The sequence below is a fragment of the Sinohyriopsis cumingii genome, chromosome 1 (genome assembly GCF_028554795.1).
Source record: "Sinohyriopsis cumingii isolate HCF-2022 chromosome 1, ASM2855479v2, whole genome shotgun sequence".
NCBI classification, from domain to species: Eukaryota; Metazoa; Mollusca; class Bivalvia; order Unionida; family Unionidae; genus Sinohyriopsis; species Sinohyriopsis cumingii.
This window is the reverse complement of record NC_142961.1, coordinates 75,299,069-75,315,217: the sequence shown is the minus strand read 5'-3', so window position 1 is coordinate 75,315,217 and position 16,149 is coordinate 75,299,069. Positions and strand designations below refer to the sequence as shown.

At 35.4% G+C, this 16,149-nt stretch overlaps 1 protein-coding gene across 1 annotated transcript in view; it reads right to left on the bottom strand.

Annotated features, from left to right (window-relative positions):
• LOC149807137 (mitogen-activated protein kinase kinase kinase 1-like) overlaps positions 1-16,149 on the bottom strand; it is a 128,324-nt gene that overhangs the window by 30,074 nt on the left and 82,101 nt on the right. Inside the window, exon 17 of the mRNA XM_089962584.1 lies at positions 5,838-6,007. Within this exon, the coding sequence (XP_089818710.1) occupies positions 5,838-6,007 (170 nt within the window). The remainder of the gene's footprint in view (positions 1-5,837; positions 6,008-16,149) is intronic.

The following is a 16,149-nucleotide window of genomic DNA, read 5'->3' as shown; positions in this document are numbered from 1 at the left end:
GGATGATTACTATGTTTTGTTTTGTAACAAGGCATGTAAAGGTTTTTCTATTTAAGTAATGATGGTCATACGCAATACATGCAAACCCCCTGTGATGTATAAATGTAATTATTGCTATTTTAGGTGTCAAAAAGGCATAATTTGGGCATCAGAAGTGTAATCTCTATATTACATGTCGAATTATAGAACATGATACATTTTTACTACTTACGTTGTTCTGCAGCTGGTCAAAATTCTTGCCACGAAGGGCAAAATCCATATGGATTAGAACCAGAATACATGCACAAAATATACTGAATTTTTTAATAATATTTAGCACTTGTTAAGTACTCTACATGTGTAAATTTTGCAGAATGATCATGAACTAGAAATCCACAATGAAGTCAGGGGCTGAGATTGCTATATTACATTACTTTCGTATACTTCTTTTAAAGTTTGTAGAAAAGATCCATCTGCTCAAACATTTTCAATCATATAACATCCACAACTCACACCGTGATGCATTTCACTTCAAATCTGGCACCATTTTCTTTATGTACAGATTGGTTTACAACTTCCCTTGCTAATCAAGAAAATGAATCTGTGAGACAAAGTACACATTTGAAAAAACCTGTTTGTTTTATTGGAATTGGGGCAAATTCAGTTGCGATAAATAGCAAATAAGAAAAGTTCTTTTATGCTATTCTCATGCAGCAGTCACTTTTTTTAATAATGATCTCAAATTTATATGAGCGGAATTAAAGAGATGATAATAAAAATGCCAAAACCAACTTTTTGTTGCCTTATTTTTATTTCCTTTTTTAATGTACCAAAAAGGTGTAATCCATTTACCATCTAGCATAATGCATAATTGGGTGAGGTGAAAAAAAGCATAATGATTACACCAAAAGCGTAACGGTTGGAATCATTTGTGGATGGGCCTCGTTTGTATAAACTTGAAAGTCTTCATGACATACTTTCTATCAAGTTTCTTTAAATTCTATTTAATGGTTTTGGAGAAGTTGTTGTTTAAAGATTTTTCTATTTTTAGTTACAGTGGCATATTTGATAGCACATCAGCATCATATGTACTAATTTGAAAGATCTTCATGCAAAGGATGCTTTCTGTCAAATACAATTATATTCTGAACACCTGCTTTGGGCACAGTCTTTTTTTTTTAATTTCTAAATTTATAGTACAGGTGGCCACATTTAATGGTTATCAGCACCAGCTGTATCAAATGGAAAGCCCTATATGCCAGGATCAACTGGACTTTATAGAGAAGCTTTAAAATAGCAATTGTTGATGGATGCACAACAGCTGTATTGCCATACCATAACATGTATGACCTTTAATCCTGATGGACAAAAACTGCAAAATGTTTACATCAACAAAATTCTACAGTGGTCCTCCTCTCAAATGGACTCCCTAACCTGCATCCACCCACATTTTATGGCCAAAATCTGTTGTCAGTGACAAATTTATGTACAAAAATACCTTTTTAGGATGCCCTCCCCCATCTGATGTGGCTTGCAGCCAGCATATTAATGCTCCAAAAATGTCAAAAGATAGAATTTTCATGAATACCGTATTTACCGTATATGTTCGGACATGATACAATAATATTTTTTTTCTGTCCCAGAACTTATGTTGAAACATTTTTTCACTTTGGTCACATGTCCCAAGACTTAAGAAATGAAATAATATTGTATTGCATTTGTGCTAGCCCCCACACACTGCACATTGTAATAAAATAGATAAATAAAATGCTTAATTGATAATAAAAAGAAAGAAACTAACCTTTTAGTGTTATCATTGATTCCTTTTTTAATATGAGCATAAAAGAATAAAATATATCCATAAAATCTGTATAAGTAATGTAGGCTTCCATACTGTAGCGTATATCAATTGCCTGATAACACACGCCAAGTTGTTCATTGGCGTGAACATTGAGAAAAAATGTGTGTGGTTGTGGTCATAGGTTTGAACATGTTATCTGACTGAAAAGTGGATTGATCAAAATTGCAAACAAGAGGGAAATAATCAACCAATATCTTGAAGACACCATTCACACATGACACAGTGTTAGGTGCAAAATAATCAAGACTGAATCTCACAAATAAAACTCATCATTTGAAAACACATTCACTTGAGTGTAAGTGGCAATCTTTTCACCAGCTCAGGTTACAAAAGTATCCTTACTCTTTTTCCTGCTGACATCATTGCTCCTTTATATTAATTGTAACTAAAGATGCCAAGCATGCAGAAGCTCTGGTGGTGAATAAACACAACTGGCAGCGAGCAGTTAACTCCTTCTTTGAACCTACCGACAGGACATCAAAGACAAAAGGTTATTTTTATTACAAAGCAAGCCGATCTCAGAAGCCGACTTGGGTGACTTTTTTTTGTAAAGGATATCAATACAAAGATTATTTTATTGCAAAGCAAGCCAACATCTGAAGCCGATTATGGATTCTTTGAAGTGAGCTGACTTTTTGTTGTTGAATATACAAAGATGGACGAGATATGGAAACAAACTTTGGTTCCTTTTCACTGGTATTTACGGAAATTTTGAAAATAAATTGAAATAATGGAACAAATTTTAAAGTGACACAATATAGTGCTTCGTGCATGATGTCAATGGCCCAGTGTTGACCAGAATATTTGGAGAAAATAAAATCATATGATGAATTTGTGAAGGCCAGAAGAGAAGCAAATGATTTCACAAACGAGAGGGAGATAATCAACCAATATACTGAAGACAACTGCCATTAATGCATGACATGGTGTTAGACGCAAAATAAGCAAGATTTAATTATATCCAGGTCTACTGTATGACAGTATCTCTTAAATAAAATTTATTATTTGAAAACACATTCACTTGAGTGCAAGTGACAATCTTTTCACCAGCACAGGTTACGTAAGTGTCATTACTATTTACCCAAAGACATCAGTGTTCCTTTGTATTAATTATAACTACAGATGCCAAGCACACAGAAGCCCTGGTGGTGAATAAACACAACTGGCAGCCAGCACTGTAAACTTCTTCTTTGAATTTACCGACAGGACATCAAAGACAAAGGTTATTTTTGTTACAAAGCAAGCCGACCTAGGAAGCTGACTTTGGACTCTGAAGCCGGATATTTTTAAATGATATCAATATAAAGGTTATTTTATTGCAAAGCAAGCTGAGCTATTAAGCCGACTATGGATTCTTTTAAGTGTGCTGATTTTTTAATTTTTATTTTTGAATGTACAAAGACAGTCGAGATATGGAAGCTAACTTTGGTTCCTTTTCACTGGTATTTACTGAAATTTTGAAAATAAATTGAAACAATGGAACAGTTTTTAAAGTGAAACAATACAGTGCTTCATGCGCAAACATCAATGACCCAGCATTGCAAAGAAGATTTGGAGAAAATAAAATCATATGATGAACTCATGATGATCAGAAGAGAAACAGATCATCATTTCGCCAACAATATAATCATTAACATGGATGAAACTCTAGTGTACTTTGATTGCATTCCTGGACAGATTGACGATAAGATGAGGTTCAAAAGTTTCTGTCCTTGCAGTTTCCACTTCAAGTGATGTGTTGCCTCTAACAATTTTCACAGTATAGAAAGCTAAAAGAAATATTCATGTACTGGAAGAATGGATCGTATGTCTGCAGGAGAAGGGTTGTGTTGATGAGATGCTGCTGCAGTGGATTTAAATGTTTTATCACAAGTACACAGTTTTATATTTATTAAAATAAAATTTCAGCTTGAGTACATTTTCTGACATGTAATTTTCTAATGATTTAAAAGGTGTCCCACAAATTTTGACTCGAAAAAAAACGATGTGTCCCAGAACATAGTGCAAAAAAAAATTACTTTTAAAATTAATTTATTGTGTCCCAACAAATATGGTGTCCCAACATATATGGTAAATACGGTATATGTTGATTTTTAAATTCAACACAAGACATTTTTTCCAACATACAGATAAATTAACTAACTTTAATCCGTACAAATAGCTACGTAATCCTTTCATTATTACTGCTGTATCACAATTTGACACTTTGATAGTTACAGGCCTTAGATGTCACATTATCACACTTTTATTTTTATAGGCCTTCGATGTCACATTATGACATTTTGTTACAGGCCATAGATGTCACATTTTGATACTTTGATTGTTACAGGCTTAAGATGTCATATTTTGACACTTTGATAGTTACAGGCCTTAGATATCAGATTTTGACACAGATAGTCACTGGCCTTAGATGTCACATGATGACACTTTGTTACAGGCCATAAATGTCACATTTTGATACTTCGACAGAATTACTGGCCTTAGTTGTTACATTTTGACATTTTGATAGTTACAGGCCTTAGATGTCACATTTGAGATTTTGATTGTTACAAGCCTAAATCACCACTAATAATAGGATGACAAAAGCTAACAGCTGAGAAACACAGTACACCTCTCCCTCGATAACTCGTGCACAATGGGGTCCACAAACGTAGACTGCACTATAAGCGAGGCGTGAGTTACCGAGGGACCTCCAAAAATGTTTAAAAAATTGCTTTGACATCGAGAAAACCGTGAGGGGGAGCAGCGTTAGAGAACTGAGTTTTTTATTGATTGAATCCTTATAATAATTTTCAATAACGTGCTTTTTCTGATGAAGTTGTTTGTTATTCGGTTTAAATAAAGTTTATTTTCAAAATGACCAACATATGAAAGATCGTTCCAACTGGTTTCAACAACCATCACAGGTACGCGAAAAAATCTGTGTATTACATCACTGCTTTTTGTTTTCTTGATGAGTCTGTTTCTCGTAGTGGTGTTTAATATTATCCTGCCAAATCAGGAGTCCACAGAGCAGGGAACTAGACTAACTGTTGATATACCACCAAACAAGATTCCTTTTTTTTTCAAAAACACACAACATTTATTTCGTGAGTCAATCGTCTACGTCAAAACTAAATTTTTTAAATTTTCCATTAGTACAATATTGATGTCGTGATTTCACTGGAAGTAATAATGAAACTTCTTATGATCCTTGTGGATATCTCTAAGTGCCAGTTCAAAAATTCTCTGAAGCTTGCAGCAATAGGAAAATGGAATGAATGGAGAATGATACAGTCAGAGGTTTGTTCTCCATATTTTATTTACAATGTTTTCGAATGGTTTTGCACCACAATTATTCCTTTTTTTTTAAAATAATAACATTATGATGTTTTATCACACTGATTCCATAACAGGGTTCAAACAGAATTCTGAATAATAAATTCAAAGACTTTTCCCAAACTTTCAAAGACCACAGACATAGATTTCCAAGACCTATTTTCACTAACATTTTGTATACAAGTTATTTTATATGAGAAAACAATGAATGCAAAATACTACAATATTGTTTAATGTGGAAATGAAATTGAATGGGTCATCAAAATGAATAAACCAGGAAAACTCGACTACATCTGAATTTAACAATCTCAGACAATTTTATTTGTGATTATGGAAAGGAATTAAAATGTTTGGGTTTATTTCAATTTTCAAAAACTTTTAAAGACCTCAAGGTAATCTGCTCTATTTTCCCAAACATTTAAGGCCTTCAAAATGCTACCTCATTTTCCCCAAACTATTAAAGACCTTCAAAGACTGTATGAACCCCGCAAAATATGCATGCAATTTTATAAATGAAAATAATAAATATTTAAAATTTTACTATGCCTAACTTTAAATTAATTGTTACTCATATCTATGTGATATCCCTCTAGAAAGATCATCCATCTTATAAGGCCACTTTCCTGCTGCAGAACGGGTGGTTTTCGGGGGGGGGGGGGGGGCACTGTACTATACTTACATCATCTGGCTGTATCCTAATTGTGACAACTTCCTCCTTCTCAGTTGGGGTCAATCCAGGCACAATGGGTTTTGGGGGGTCTGCAACAGAAACCTCCATGGCCCTAGCCAGAGCTAATGCCTCTTCCCTCTCCACCTCCTCCTTACATGAACACTCCTCCTCATCACCAGCTGGTAATGGAAATTATTACATGAACAGTATTTATATGGGTCTAAAGTACAAAGAAATGCAAACAGGTCAGATGAAGATCAGCTGTTACATTATGTACTGGAAATTCAATACAACATTATACCTAAGATTTCAAGTGACCAGTTTTGTCACTGATCTGCTGATGCATAATGTGTTAACAGATCTGGGTCGACAATTTCGGCATTTGAATGCATGTCTTACAAAGGTACACAGATCCTAAAACGAGTCATTCTACCAGTCACATGAAAATATTTAATGCAAAGGAAATGCTGAATAAATACTGACCTGCAAACTCTAAAAAGACCTCAGGAAGCAAGTCAATATTTTTCCATACGTGATCAATGTAAAATCTTAATTTCTTAAAACAGAGATGACAGATGATATGCAAATGTGAGTTTAATGCATATGAAAACAAAATCGAAATGCATAGTTTTAAAAATGCCTGTTTTAGGATCTGTATATTAGTAGTGTATACTGCTACTGCATTGCATGGATTTAGCAATAATGATAATATCAGCAACAAATACAGATTAGCAACAAGGTACAGATTTTAGATACCTCCACAGTCCATGTAACTCCATTTCCAATTCATCACACTAATACAAAGTAATATGTTTACCATAACCATCTGTGTCATCAGCTTTTGTGCATTTCAACTGATACTTGTTTGTCCAATAAAAATAGCAACAGGCCTTGGTCAGCAAAAGATATAAATGGAATTTTCTATCAGCTAACCTTGACCTTGACAGTTCATCAGATATGTCTTCCATACTATAAACATTGCAATTGTGACAATATCATTAAAAAAGTATTGCTCTCATGAAATAACTTCATAATCAAAATAACATGACATAGCACATTTTGTATCAACATGGTTAGTGATGTGAAAAAATAAGAATTAGTTTACCAGAAATGCCTTGATACCCAACCAATGTAAAGTTGTAAAAAGGTATCTGTCTCTAAGCAGTTGTTTAAGTCTCGACCTTCATCAAATGTAAAAAAGCTTCTAATTTATACGGGGAAAAAGACAAAAGTTTGCTGATATCTGTTGGGGTGATAAAGAAGAATTTGAATAAGTTTCATTCCTGGGCCACTGGGGACATACATAATTACATTCCACATTTTGTTGAAATTCATCCACTGGAACTTGAGCTAATCTGTGGGAATAAAATATGATGGAAAAAATCGATCAGAAATAATGCCCTTACTTTTCACGCTAATTTTCCCCAAAAACCGACTCCAAATCTGCTTCTTTCTTTCGCAACAAAAGTCATACAGAAGAAACAAAAAATCCATTCAGTTTGTCAACCAGATCTCATGTTATTTTGTGGAGATTAATGTAAAGGCATATCTACTTTTTAAACAAATAGAAACAGTGACATAGATCTAATAGTAACTGGGATAACACTAAACAGTGTCATATGGTTCATGTGGTACATTTGTTTTTTTAAAGAAAGGACATTCATATTTTATCTCCATTATTCAACCTAGTAAATTACAGTGTTGTCAAATAAGGATTTCATGCTGTATGCACATGGAGATGAACCTAGTGTAGAAATGAACTTGTTGGTGCTACACTGGTAGAAATTAAGTTTTCATCAATATGAGCTAGTTACCATTTTTCCCCAGCTGTTTTTAAAGTACATGTATTTAACAAAATTTTCAGTGTGAGTAATTTTTGCTAAATCTCTATCTTTATGGTCCATGTTCCTCATCAATTAATATCTGTGACACATGTCACTGCTTATATGTGAATTATTTGATTTTGTTCTTGATGGGGCTGAAAATCATGAGCTATAGGAATTTTCACCCATTACAAAGAGGTTTGGTACGATTCTGAAGGAGTAATCACAGAAGGATCAGTTTTGTTGCTTCAATCATGGATTAATTTGGCTTTTTCAATTATCTAAAAGTCAGAAAATATATAAATACTGATGGTTATAGAGGTTTATTTTTGATAACAGGTGGCTCCAAAGGTGAGGATATATCTTTGACATTGGCTGTAGGGAAATAAAATAAATGTCACTGAGATCTCTTTGCTATAATCAAAGTATTGTGGAAATGAATTGGGCAGGGAACAATCTAATTTTAGTAACAGCAACTCTACTTATCAAGCTATGACTTAATTTCTTTGCTGATGATATGTACTGTCTTGTGCTGATATGTACTGTCTTGTGCTGATGATATGTACTGTCTTGTGCTGATGATATGTAATGTCTTGTGCTGATGATATGTACTGTCTTGTGCTGATGATACGTACTGTCTTGTGCTGATGATATGTACTGTCTTGTGCTGATGATATGTACTGTCTTCTGCTGATGATATGTAATGTCTTGTGCTGATGATATGTACTGTCTTGTGCTGATGATATGTACTGTCTTGTGCTGATATGTACTGTCTTGTGCTGATGATACATACTGTCTTGTGCTGATATGTACTGTCCTGTGCTGATGATACATACTGTCTTGTGCTGATGATATGTACTGTCTTATGCTGATGATATGTACTGTCTTGTTCTAATGATATGTACTGTCTTGTGCTGATGATATGTAATGTCTTGTGCTGATATGTACTGTCTTGTGCTGATGATATGTACTGTCTTGTGCTGATACGTACTGTCTTGTGCTGATATGTACTGTCTTGTGCTGATGATATGTACTGTCTTGAGCTGATAATATGTACTGTCTTGTGCTGATGATATGTACTGTCTTGTGCTGATGATATGTACTGTCTTGTGCTGATGATATGTACTGTCTTGTGCTGATGATACATACTGTCTTGTGCTGATATGTACTGTCTTGTGCTGATGATATGTACTGTCTTGTGCTGATATGTACTGTCTTGTGCTGATGATATGTACTGTCTTGTGCTGATATGTACTGTCTTGTGCTGATGATATGTACTGTCTTGTGCTGATGATACGTACTGTCTTGTGCTGATACGTACTGTCTTGTGCTGATATGTACTGTCTTGTGCTGATGATATGTACTGTCTTGTGCTGATAATATGTACTGTCTTGTGCTGATATGTACTGTCTTATGCTGATAATATGTACTGTCTTGTGCTGATGATATTTACTGTCTTGTGCTGATGATATGTACTGTCTTGTGCTGATGATACGTACTGTCTTGTGCTGACATGTACTGTCTTGTGCTGATGATATGTACTGTCTTATGCTGATAATATGTACTGTCTTGTGCTGATGATATGTACTGTCTTGTGCTGATGATATGTACTGTCTTGTGCTGATATGTACTGTCTTGTGCTGATGATATGTACTGTCTTGTGCTGATATGTAATGTCTTGTGCTGATGATATGTACTGTCTTGTGCTGATGATATGTACTGTCTTGTGCTGATGATACGTACTGTCTTGTGCTGATACATACTGTCTTGTGCTGATGATATGTACTGTCTTGTGCTGATGATATGTACTGTCTTGTGCTGATAATATGTACTGTCTTGTTCTAATGATATGTAGTCTTGTGCTGATGATATGTACTGTCTTGTGCTGATGATATGTAGTCTTGTGCTGATGATATGTACTGTCTTGTGCTGATGATACATACTGTCTTGTGCTGATATGTACTGTCTTGTGCTGATATGTACTGTCTTGTGCTGATGATATGTACTGTCTTGTGCTGATGATATGTACTGTCTTGTGCTGATAATATGTACTGTCTTGTGCTGATGATATGTACTGTCTTGTGATGATGATATGTACTGTCTTGTGCTGATGATATGTAGTCTTGTGCTGATGATATGTACTGTCTTGTGCTGAGGATACATACTGTCTTGTGCTGATATGTACTGTCTTGTGGTGATATGTACTGTCTTGTGCTGATGATATGTATTGTCTTGTGCTGATATGTACTGTCTTGTGCTGATATGTACTGTCTTGTGCTGATGATATGTAATGTCTTGTGCTAATGATATGTACTGTCTTGTGCTGATGATATGTAATGTCTTGTGCTGATGATATGTACTGTCTTGTGCTGATGATATGTACTGTCTTATGCTGATGATATGTACTGTCTTGTGCTGATGATATGTAATGTCTTGTGCTGATGATATGTACAGTCTTGTGCTGATGATATGTAATGTCTTGTGCTGATAATATGTAATGTCTTGTGCTGATGATATGTACTGTCTTGTGCTGATATGTACTGTCTTGTGCTGATGATATGTACTGTCTTGTGCTGATATGTACTGTCTTGTGCTGATGATATGTACTGTCTTGTGCTGATATGTACTGTCTTGTGCTGATGATATGTACTGTCTTGTGCTGATATGTACTGTCTTGTGCTGATGATATGTACTGTCTTGTGCTGATGATATGTACTGTCTTATGCTGATGATATGTACTGTCTTGTGCTGATGATACGTACTGTCTTGTGCTGATACGTACTGTCTTGTGCTGATATGTACTGTCTTGTGCTGATAATATGTACTGTCTTGTGCTGATGATATGTACTGTCTTGTGCTGATGATATGTACTGTCTTGTGCTGATGATACATACTGTCTTGTGCTGATATGTACTGTCTTGTGCTGATGATATGTACTGTCTTGTGCTGATATGTACTGTCTTGTGCTGATGATATGTACTGTCTTGTGCTGATATGTACTGTCTTGTGCTGATGATATGTACTGTCTTGTGCTGATAATACATACTGTCTTGTGCTGATGATACATACTGTTTTGTGCTGATGATATGTACTGTCTTATGCTGCTGATTCTTGTGCTGATGATACATACTGTCTTGTGCTGATATGTACTGTCTTGTGCTGATGATATATACTGTCTTGTGCTGATAATATGTACTGTCTTGTTCTAATGATATGTACTGTCTTGTGCTGATGATATGTACTGTCTTGTGCTGATGATATGTACTGTCCTGTGCTGATAATATGTACTGTCTTGTGCTGATGATATGTACTGTCTTGTGCTGATGATATGTAGTCTTGTGTTGATGATATGTACTGTCTTGTGCTGATGATACATACTGTCTTGTGCTGATATGTACTGTCTTGTGCTGATGATATGTACTGTCTTGTGCTGATATGTACTGTCTTGTGCTGATGATATGTACTGTCTTGTGCTGATGATATGTAATGTCATGTGCTAATGATATGTACTGTCTTGTGCTGATGATATGTAATGTCTTGTGCTGATAATATGTACTGTCTTGTGCTGATGATATGTACTGTCTTGTGCTGATGATATGTACTGTCTTGTGCTGATGATATGTAATGTCTTGTGCTGATGATATGTACTGTCTTGTGCTGATGATACGTACTGTCTTGTGCTGATACGTACTGTCTTGTGCTGATGATATGTACTGTCTTGTGCTGATGATATGTACTGTCTTGTGCTGATATGTACTGTCTTGTGCTGATGATACGTACTGTCTTGTGCTGATGATATGTACTGTCTTATGCTGATGATATGTACTGTCTTATGCTGATGATATGTACTGTCTTGTGCTGATACGTACTGTCTTGTGCTGATGATATGTACTGTCTTGTGCTGATGATATGTACTGTCTTGTGCTGATATGTACTGTCTTGTGCTGATGATACGTACTGTCTTGTGCTGATGATATGTACTGTCTTATGCTGATGATATGTACTGTCTTATGCTGCTGATATGTACTGTCTTGTGCTGATGATATGTAATGTCTTGTTCTAATGATATGTACTGTCTTGTGCTGATGATATGTAATGTCTTGTGCTGATGATATGTACTGTCTTGTGCTGATGATATGTACTGTCTTGTGCTGATGATATGTAATGTCTTGTGCTGATGATATGTACTGTCTTGTGCTGATGATATGTACTGTCTTATGCTGATGATAGCACTGTCTTATGCTGATAATATGTACTGTCTTGTGCTGATGATATGCACTGTCTTGTGCTGATGATATGTACTGTCTTGTGCTGATATGTACTGTCTTGTGCTGATGATATGTACTGTCTTGTGCTGATATGTACTGTCTTATGCTGATGATATGTACTGTCTTGTTCTAATGATATGTACTGTCTTGTGCTGATGATATGTAATGTCTTGTGCTGATGATATGTACTGTCTTGTACTGATGATATGTACTGTCTTGTGCTGATGATACGTACTGTCTTGTGCTGATATGTACTGTCTTGTGCTGATGATATGTACTGTCTTGTGCTGATAATATGTACTGTCTTGTGCTGATGATATGTACTGTCTTGTGCTGATGATATGTACTGTCTTGTGCTGATGATACATACTGTCTTGTGCTGACATGTACTGTCTTGTGCTGATGATATGTACTGTCTTGTGCTGATATGTACTGTCTTGTGCTGATGATATGTACTGTCTTGTGCTGATAATATATACTGTCTTGTGCTGATATGCACTGTCTTGTGCTGATGATATGTACTGTCTTATGCTGCTGATTCTTGTGCTGATGATACGTACTGTCTTGTGCTGATATGTACTGTCTTGTGCTGATGATATGTACTGTCTTGTGCTGATAATACATACTGTCTTGTGCTGATGATACATACTGTTTTGTGCTGATATGTACTGTCTTGTGCTGATGATATGTACTGTCTTGTGCTGATATTATGTACTGTCTTGTGCTGATGATATGTACTGTCTTGTGCTGATGATAGTTACTGTCTTGTGCTGATGATATGTAATGTCTTGTGCTGATAATACGTACTGTCTTGTGCTGATGATACGTACTGTCTTGTGCTGATGATATGTACTGTCTGAGCTTTAAATCATAGTACTATTAATTACCAATAGTCTGCCTTACTAAGACTTTATAACAGGATATTATTAATTACCAATGGTCTGCCTTGCTAAGAGTTTATAACAGGGTACTATTAATTACCAATGGTCTGCCTTGTTAAGACTTTATAACAGGGGACTATTATTTACCAATGGTCTGCCTTGCTAAGACTTTATGGCAGGGTACTATTAATTACCAATGGTCTGCCTTGCTAAGACTTTATAACAGGGTACTATTAATTACTAATGGTCTGCCTTGCTAAGACTATAACAGGGTACTATTAATTACCAATGGTCTGCCTTGCTAAGACTTTATAACAGGGTACTATTAATTACCAATGGTCTGCCTTGCTAAGACTTTATAACAGGGTACTATTAATTACCAATGGTCTACCTTGTTAAGACTTTATAACAGGGGACTATTATTTACCAATGGTCTGCCTTGCTAAGACTTTATGGCAGGGTACTATTAATTACCAATGGTCTGCCTTGCTAAGACTTTATAACAGGGTACTATTAATTACTAATGGTCTGCCTTGCTAAGACTTTATAACAGGGTATTATTAATTACCAATGGTCTGCCTTGCTAAGACTTGATAACAGGGTACTATTAATTTCTAATGGTCTGCCTTGCTAAGACTTTATAACGAGTACTATTAATTACCAATGGTCTGCCTTGCTAAGACTATAACAGGGTACTATTAATTACCAATGGTCTGCCTTACTAAGACTATAACAGGGTACTATTAATTACCAATGGTCTACTATTAATTACCAATGGTCTGCCTTGCTAAGACTTCATAACAGGGTACTATTAACTAACAATGGTCTGCCTTGCTAAGACTTTATAACAAGTACTATTAATTACCAATGGTCTGCCTTGCTAAGACTTTATGGCAGGGTACTATTAATTACCAATGGTCTGCCTTGCTAAGTCTTTATAACAGGGTACTATTAATTACCAATGGTCTGCCTTGCTAAGACTTTATAACAGGGTACTATTAACTAACAATGGTCTGCCTTGCTAAGACTTTATAACGAGTACTATTAATTACCAATGGTCTGCCTTGCTAAGACTTTATAACAGGGTACTATTAATTACCAATGGTAATTAATTACCAATGGTCTGTCTTACTAAGACTTTATAACAGGATACTATTAACTAACAATGGTCTGCCTTGCTAAGACTTTATAACGAGTACTATTAATTACCAATGGTCTGCCTTGCTAAGACTTTATAACAGGGTACTATTAATTACCAATGGTCTGCCTTGCTAAGACTATAACAGGGTACTATTAATTACCAATGGTCTGCCTTGCTAAGACTTTATAACAGGGTACTATTATACTATTAATTACCAATGGTCTGCCTTGCTAAGACTATATAACAGGGTACTATTAACTAACAATGGTCTGCCTTGCTAAGACTTTATAACGAGTACTATTAATTACCAATGGTCTGCCTTGCTAAGACTTTATGGCAGGGTACTATTAATTACCAATGGTCTGCCTTGCTAAGACTTTATAACAGGGTACTATTAATTACCAATGGTCTGCCTTGCTAAGACTTTATAACAGGGTACTATTAATTACCAATGGTCTGCCTTGCTAAGACTTTATAACATGGTACTAATAATTAACAATGTTCTGTCTTGCTAAGACTTTATAACAGGGTACTATAAATTAGCAATGGTCTGCACTTCTTCCCTCTCTGAGCTATAAATCAAGGTGCTGTTCATTAACAATGGTCTGCCTGCTTCCAAATATGAGCTATAAAAGTGGCTTGCCCTGCTTCCCATCTGTCAGAGTTATAAATCAGGGTACTGTTAATTAACAATGGTCTGGCCTTCTTCTCTATCTAAGCTATAAATTAGGGTACTGTTAATTAACAATGGTCTGCCTGCTTCAAAATATGAGCTATAAAAGTGTCTTGCCCTGCTTCCCAGCCAAGTTATAAATCAGGGTACTATTAATTAATAATGGTCTGCCTGCTTCCAAATCTGAGCTATAAAAGTGGCTTGCCCTGCTTCCCATCTGAGTTATAAATCAGAGTACTATTAATTAACAATGGTCTGCCTGCTTCCAAATCTGAGCTAAAAAATGGTCTGCCATGCTTTCCAATTTGAGCTATAAATCAGGGTACTATCAATTAATAATGGTCTTCCCGGCAAAGACTTTTAAAGGATCATGCTATTCTCATGCAAAGTGGGTCACAAAAGCCAAACATGGATGCCACCAATAAGTACAGAGCAGAAATGACAAAACTATGGTAATTATTCTGTTAACAGTTCCTATCAATATTTTGCTCTGTGAAAGATTTTCAGTGCAGAATAGGCACATGTTTGCTGACATTAATAGGTTTTCTATGCAGAAAAGGCACAAGTTTACTGACATTAACAGAAGGTTTTCTATGCAGATGAGGCACGTTTGCTGACATTAATATAAGGTTTTCTATGCAGAATAGACACATGTTTGCTGACAATAATATAAGGTTTTCTATGCAGAATAGGCACATGTTTGATGACATTAATATAAGGTTTTCTATGCAGAATAGACACGTTTGCTGACATTAATAGGTTTTCTATGCAGAATAGGCACATGTTTGCTGACATTAATATAAGGTTTTCTACGCAAAATAGGCACATGTTTGCTGACATTAATATAAGGTTCTCCATATGCAGAATAGGCACGTTTGCTGACATTAATATAAGGTTTTCTATGCAGAATAGCACATGTTTGCTGACATTAATATAAGGTTTTCTATGCAGAATAGGCACACGTTTGCTGACATTAATATAAGGTTTTCTATGCAGAATAGGCACATGCTTGCTGACATTAATATAAGGTTTTCTATGCAGAATAGGCACATTTGCTGACATTAATATAAAGTTTTCTACGCAGAATAGGCACATGTTTGCTGACAATAATATAAGGTTTTCTACGCAGAATAGGCACATGATTACTGATACTAATTGGAGGTTTTCTTAGCAGAATAAGTATCTGTTGGCTGCCACTAAAAGAAGAAATATTGAAAATATAGAAAACTAGAAGATCACTGCATGTGCTGCAAATCAAATGGACTTATAGAACCATGAGGTGGTTCTGAGGTCCTGTCAAAGAATGATTTAAATAGTGTGACAGTAATCTGTTTTGCCTCTGCTAAACACAGATCTTACTGAATATTGGCTTATTCGTTTTTGAACTTTATTTGTATTAGTAGTTACATCTTCTTTCTTTAGAATTAAGTATTACTTTTTTAAACACTGTATCAGCCTTGTTTGCTTTAATTTTTGTTCATCTGTGTCACTATCAACAAAAACAATATTTTCCAGAAATATTTCATCCCCCCAAA